This window comes from Salvia hispanica, unplaced genomic scaffold (genome assembly GCF_023119035.1).
Source record: "Salvia hispanica cultivar TCC Black 2014 unplaced genomic scaffold, UniMelb_Shisp_WGS_1.0 HiC_scaffold_119, whole genome shotgun sequence".
NCBI lineage: Eukaryota > Viridiplantae > Streptophyta > Magnoliopsida > Lamiales > Lamiaceae > Salvia > Salvia hispanica.
This window is the reverse complement of record NW_025951460.1, coordinates 7767-14285: the sequence shown is the minus strand read 5'-3', so window position 1 is coordinate 14285 and position 6519 is coordinate 7767. Positions and strand designations below refer to the sequence as shown.

General features: G+C 36.1%; 1 protein-coding gene across 1 annotated transcript; it reads left to right on the top strand.

Annotated features, from left to right (window-relative positions):
- The first annotated feature begins 2511 nt into the window (after positions 1-2511).
- Positions 2512-2977, top strand: LOC125198068 (transcription factor GTE7-like). Its single transcript, XM_048096521.1, has 2 exons — positions 2512-2800; positions 2882-2977. The coding sequence occupies exons 1-2, from the start codon at positions 2519-2521 to the stop codon at positions 2975-2977; spliced, it is 378 nt and encodes a 125-aa protein (XP_047952478.1). The 5' UTR covers positions 2512-2518.
- Positions 2978-6519: the final 3542 nt, after the last annotated feature.

Here is a 6519-nt window from a genome sequence, read left to right as displayed (position 1 = left end):
ACGGATCAGTTAATAATGTACAGATCATCCATTACTACAAGACACAAATCGTCCATTATTGAGTAAATAAAATCCATTACATTGAAATATTTGTACATTATGTTTATCAGTTAAAACTATTCATAAAATCACAACAAAAACGTCTAAATATATACATTACAGGACACAAATCGTCCATTACTGAGTAAATAAAATCCATTACACTGAAATATTTTCACATTATTTTTATAAGTTAAAAATACTCATAAAATTAGAACAAAAACGTCTCAGAAACATATACATTACAGGACACAAATCGTCCATTACTGAGTAAATAAAATCCATTACACGGAAATATTTGTACATTATGTTTAGTATAAAACTCTAAATCGTCGACTTTGTGGTGTTTTCACGGCTAAAATCAACTCGGAGACTGCTCTCTTACCAAAAATTGAAACTTTGGAACCATACCTTGTTGTCGATTGAAAATCTTCCACTAATTAAAATGGTGTTGCGTCGACCGAAGGTGTTAAGCTGGCAGAAATTGACTCTTCAATGGAGTTTCTCCGATTTTGAAGCAGCTAGGGTTTCTAACCTCACTTTCTCCGTCTGTTCATCACAAATTTATCAGAATAAACCATAAATTCACTGAAATTCGAATTCAAAATTGCAAAAACCGACGGTTACGCACAAATTTATCAGAATAAACTATAAATTCACTGAAAAATCGAATTCAAAATTGATTCAATTGATCTCCAACTGTTGTTGCTGGAAGTGGAAAGAGAAATCCTCACCGAGAAAAGTCATTAAATCGCAGCGGTTATTCGCGGCGTGGTAGTGAGAAACACCGATCTTCATAGGATTGTAAAACGGCGCGGTTAGGGTTTGGGAAGAGGGGAGAAGTGAGGAGGTCGCGACTATGAAAGAGAATGGAATAAGGGATTTGTCAATCGTCTCTTCAAATAACCACGTAATTTTCGCACTTGCAGTTTTGAAACTGCTGATATATTTTCGTGTTTACAGCTTTACCCTTATAATGCACACATTAGAACCAATAATGCAACACGGGCTCAGATTTCACATTTTAATCTTGTCCATCCATTCTATCAATCTAATGGTTGATATTAAAAAGGAAATAGTATCTAAAGGGGTAAAAGGAGCTTAATGCTCCCCTATATATATATATATATATATATATATATATATATATATATATAGGATTGTGATCAATTGAGATTATTTTTAGGCTAATTGAGAAATGAGATGCAATATCAGCCACTCATTTTTATTAAATGAGTGGTCCAGATTTTGCCACACAATAAATATTTTTAGATTAATTTAATATGAAAGGGTAGAATGGTAAATGTTGATTCCTTGCATTCCGTCTCCTCATCGACGATCTACCGGAATTTAGTGCTGGATTCGCTGACAGGAGTGATGATGACATCTTATTAGCTGCTGCTTTTCAATGAATCCAACGAATTTGATTTGAAGATTTTGCAGCTGCAGATTCAACAATTAAAGATGAGACAAATTCAATACCACCGCCAGATTATGGAATTGGATGAACTGATTTCAAAGATTGATTCATCAAAATTTGCTTTTGTTATAAAATTTGAACTTTTTGCAAGCTTGATTATTAATTCGTTTATGGAATTGAAAGTTTTAGGTTTAGATTATCAATTGTGTTGGAGTGAGGAATCAAGCTTAATCATAATGCACTCTAGGTGTTTGGTGATATTTCCTAATTGGGAATTAGTTGCTAAGAGTTAGATTCTCAATTTTAATGTCAACTACGCACCTATAATGTCAACTACATATAGGTGATCGGAGAAGGTGAAATGTTGATCGGAGATGGTGAACTTTGGGAGTATTTCACAAAAACAGGAACCCGAAAGCTCACTCTGCATGTCTGTTTAAATTTGGGAGTAAATCGTTTGATAGGGTGAGATGCACTTCAATTTTTGTTCTCATTTCACCGCATCTCTCATACTCTGTTTCTACTTTTCTGGCTAATTCTATTTTCTTTTCATGTTTTGATTGTTTGAGCTAACACTGTGTGGTTATTTGGGGAAAGTAGATCAGGTTTAGGTGAATTTCTTTGTTCTCTTTTCCATTTTTATTTATTTGAAACAAGCATTTTTGTTGTGGTTGTACCATGTTTTAATTCGAATTCATCTATTTTCTTTTCATGTTTTACTGATTTCTGTAAAATAGAGGCATTTTGATACGTCTCTGTTTTTTTTTTTTTGCCTTGTAGTGCTTGTTGTGATGACTGTAGACTAAGTAGTTGTTTTTCCTTGATCATGATTTGATGAGTTGCTATTAACTTGTGTTTTTGCTATCAACATTTTTATGAGATTTTTGCTTCTGTTGCAACCATATTACCATATTTTTGCAGTAGATGATTCAATTGTATTAGATGTGAACTCATTTGAGAGATTGATTTTCCAATATTTGCTTTTGTTATAGGATTTGAACTTTTTGCAAGCTTAATTGTTGATTTGTTTATAGAATTGGAAGTATTATCAGGAATTGGATGTCAACAAAACTTGGATTTGGGTTGCAGAATTTACCCCAAGAGAAGATGCCTCAACTTGTACAGATAATCAGGAAGAGGGATGAGCATTTGGCACAGGATGTCAATGAAATTGAGCTTGATATTGAGGCTCTTGATACGGAAACGCTGTGGGAACTTGATCGGTTTGTGACCAATTCGAAGAAGATGGTGAGCAAGACAAAGCGGCAAGCGTTGATGATGAACAACAATCCAGCTGCTGGAGTTTCTATTCCCTCCAGTCCTGTTACTGATGCTGATGTGGTAAGTTAAATTTGCATCAAGATTTTTGTCTTTTTTGTGGTGTTTTCACTGTTTATTCATGTTGTTGGTAATGTTGTGTAGGGCGCATTGAGCGACAAGAATGATGATTGTGGCAAGATGATGAAACAAAATGATGAAGAAGATGTAGATATTGATGACGATATGCCAGCAACGTGAAAACACCACAAAAAAGACAAAAATCTTGATGCAAATTTAACTTACCACATCAGCATCAGTAACAGGACTGGAGGGAATAGAAACTCCAGCAGCTGGATTGTTGTTCATCATCAACGCTTGCCGCTTTGTCTTGCTCACCATCTTCTTCCAATTGGTCACAAACCGATCAAGTTCCCACAGCGTCTCCGTATCAAGAGCCTCAATATCAAGCTCAATTTCATTGACATCCTGTGCCAAATGCTCATCCCTCTTCCTGATTATCTATACAAGTTGAGGCATCTTCTCTTGGGGTAAATTCTGCAACCCAAATCCAAGTTTTGTTTGATAATACTTCCAATTCTATAAACAAATCAACAATTAAGCTTGCAAAAAGTTCAAATCCTATAACAAAAGCAAATATTGGAAAATCAATCTCTCAAATGAGTTCACATCTAATACAATTGAATCATCTACTGCAAAAATATGGTAATATGGTTGCAACAGAAGCAAAAATCTCATAAAAATGTTGATAGCAAAAACACAAGTTAATAGCAACTCATCAAATCATGATCAAGGAAAAACAACTACTTAGTCTACAGTCATCACAGCAAGCACTACAAGGCAAAAAAAAAACAGAGACGTATCAAAATGCCTCTATTTTACAGAAATCAGTAAAACATGAAAAGAAAATAGATGAATTCGAATTAAAACATGGTACAACCACAACAAAAATGCTTGTTTCAAATAAATAAAAATGGAAAAGAGAACAAAGAAATTCACCTAAACCTGATCTACTTTCCCCAAATAACCACACAGTGTTAGCTCAAACAATCAAAACATGAAAAGAAAATAGAATTAGCCAGAAAAGTAGAAACAGAGTATGAGAGATGCGGTGAAATGAGAACAAAAATTGAAGTGCATCTCACCCTATCAAACGATTTACTCCCAAATTTAAACAGACATGCAGAGTGAGCTTTCGGGTTCCTGTTTTTGTGAAATACTCCCAAAGTTCACCATCTCCGATCAGCATTTCACCTTCTCCGATCACCTATATGTAGTTGACATTATAGGTGCGTAGTTGACATTAAAATTGAGAATCTAACTCTTAGCAACTAATTCCCAATTAGGAAATATCACCAAACACCTAGAGTGCATTATGATTAAGCTTGATTCCTCACTCCAACACAATTGATAATCTAAACCTAAAACTTTCAATTCCATAAACGAATTAATAATCAAGCTTGCAAAAAGTTCAAATTTTATAACAAAAGCAAATTTTGATGAATCAATCTTTGAAATCAGTTCATCCAATTCCATAATCTGGCGGTGGTATTGAATTTGTCTCATCTTTAATTGTTGAATCTGCAGCTGCAAAATCTTCAAATCAAATTCGTTGGATTCATTGAAAAGCAGCAGCTAATAAGATGTCATCATCACTCCTGTCAGCGAATCCAGCACTAAATTCCGGTAGATCGTCGATGAGGAGACGGAACAAGAAGAAAATCCATAGCCGCGATATAGCAGAAAATAACGATCAGCACCAAAACTCACCAATCGAATGGAAATCGGAGACGCAGCAGCAAATCTACTCGTCGAAGCTCCTCCAAGCGCTCGCCAAGTCCGGAACGGCGACGGCTCGCTCCTCAGATTCGCGCTCGTGATTCCGGCGAGCTGCCTGAACACGAAGCTGAATTCGCCGTCCGCGTTAATTGATTGATTATTAGATTTCGACTTCGTCAGCTTGTCTGCCGTCACTTTAGGCGACGGCGTCCGGCTCCCTGCTGTGGCAGCTCTTCCGGCGGAGACATGATCGAGCTGCCACCACCTCGTCGCCGTCATATCAGCGCAATCGCAGGCGCAGGCGGCGCTCAAACATGCGCTACATGATCGCTGCAAGCTCAATTCACAGCTGCCACAGCCTCTGTTGTTTCACCACTCCGTTTCACCCTACGTTTCGAGACGGAAATCGCACACCGGCGCATCCGCGCCGCGTCACCCCCACGGCGGGCATAAGCTCTTCTTCAGCACTCCCCAATTGATGCCTCGCCGCTCAATTGCAGTCGAGATTGAGAGGTTTTCTTCTCTGTTTTGGGGATTTTCAGATCGAAACCCAATTTTTCTCTCCCAACAATGCGTCCAGATGCAAGGAATCAACATTTACCATTCTACCCTTTCATATTAAATTAATCTAAAAATATTTATTGTGTGGCAAAATCTGGACCACTCATTTAATAAAAATGAGTGGCTGATATTGCATCTCATTTCTCAATTAGCCTAAATAATCTCAATTGATCACAATCCTATATATATATATATATATATATGTTCCTCTTCCGCCTCCTGCAACTTCATATCCCTCTCATCCATCACCGCCAACCACTAAGAGGTCTCCGACGCCGTCGATGTGGAGCGGCGTCGTAACAACAGTAGAACTCCTCTCTTCCTCGAGAAATTCCATCGCGTCAACAAGACGTAGCAAGACTCATGTTGATTTGTTGCAATCTTCATCGTTTACGCTTACGCTCAGCAATCTTCATTGTTAATTGCAAAATCTTCATTGCAAGAGCTGATTTCTCCATCTCACTTGTGGATTTCGCAATCTACTATATATGTATATCATCTCAAAAGATGATTTCTCCATCGTCAATTGTCGATTTCAGGATCTACTAATTCAATATTTCATCACAAGAGTTGAATTCACCATCTCATGAATTGAATTATGAGATGATCGAAGATGGTGCACTTTAAGATAAAATTAGTTCACTTTACTTCACTAAAATAACAAACATCATATTTAATTCACTATAAACAACATTTCACTATAAATATTAAATGCATTACTATATGCTCAATATACTTCATAGAAATGAAAAAATATTAGATTATAAGACATGCATAATTTACTTCACTATATGCACAACATACATCACTATATACTCATTATACATTATAAAGCATGCATAATATACATCACTATAAGCACAATATACATACATCACTTAATATGTGTTCTTTTTATTGCTTACAAGCCCAACATTATAATTGATATGCTTTATAGTGAAGTAAATATTGATTATAGTGTACTGTTTTCCATATCAATAAGTATATTGAGAGTACAGTGACGTATATTGTGCATATAGTGAAGTATATTATGCATGCTTAGAGTGAAGTATACTCTAAACATGTAATACTTCACTCTAAGCACATTTTACTTCACTGAAATTATAAAATAGTGCACTATAAGCATGCATCACAAAAACTTCACTCTAACCATGAAATACTTCACTCTATGCACGTTTTACTTCACTGAAATGAAAAAACAGTGCACTATAAGCATGGATCAAAAACACTTCACTCTAAACACGTGTATACTTCACTGAGATGAAAAAACAGTGCACTATAAGCATGCATCACAAACACTTCACTCTAATCATGAAATACTTCACTCTAAGCACGTTGTACTCCACTAAAATGAAAAAAACAGAGCACTGTAAACATGCATCACAAACACCTCACTCTAACCATGGAATACTTCACTCTAAGTACGTTTTACTTCACTGAAA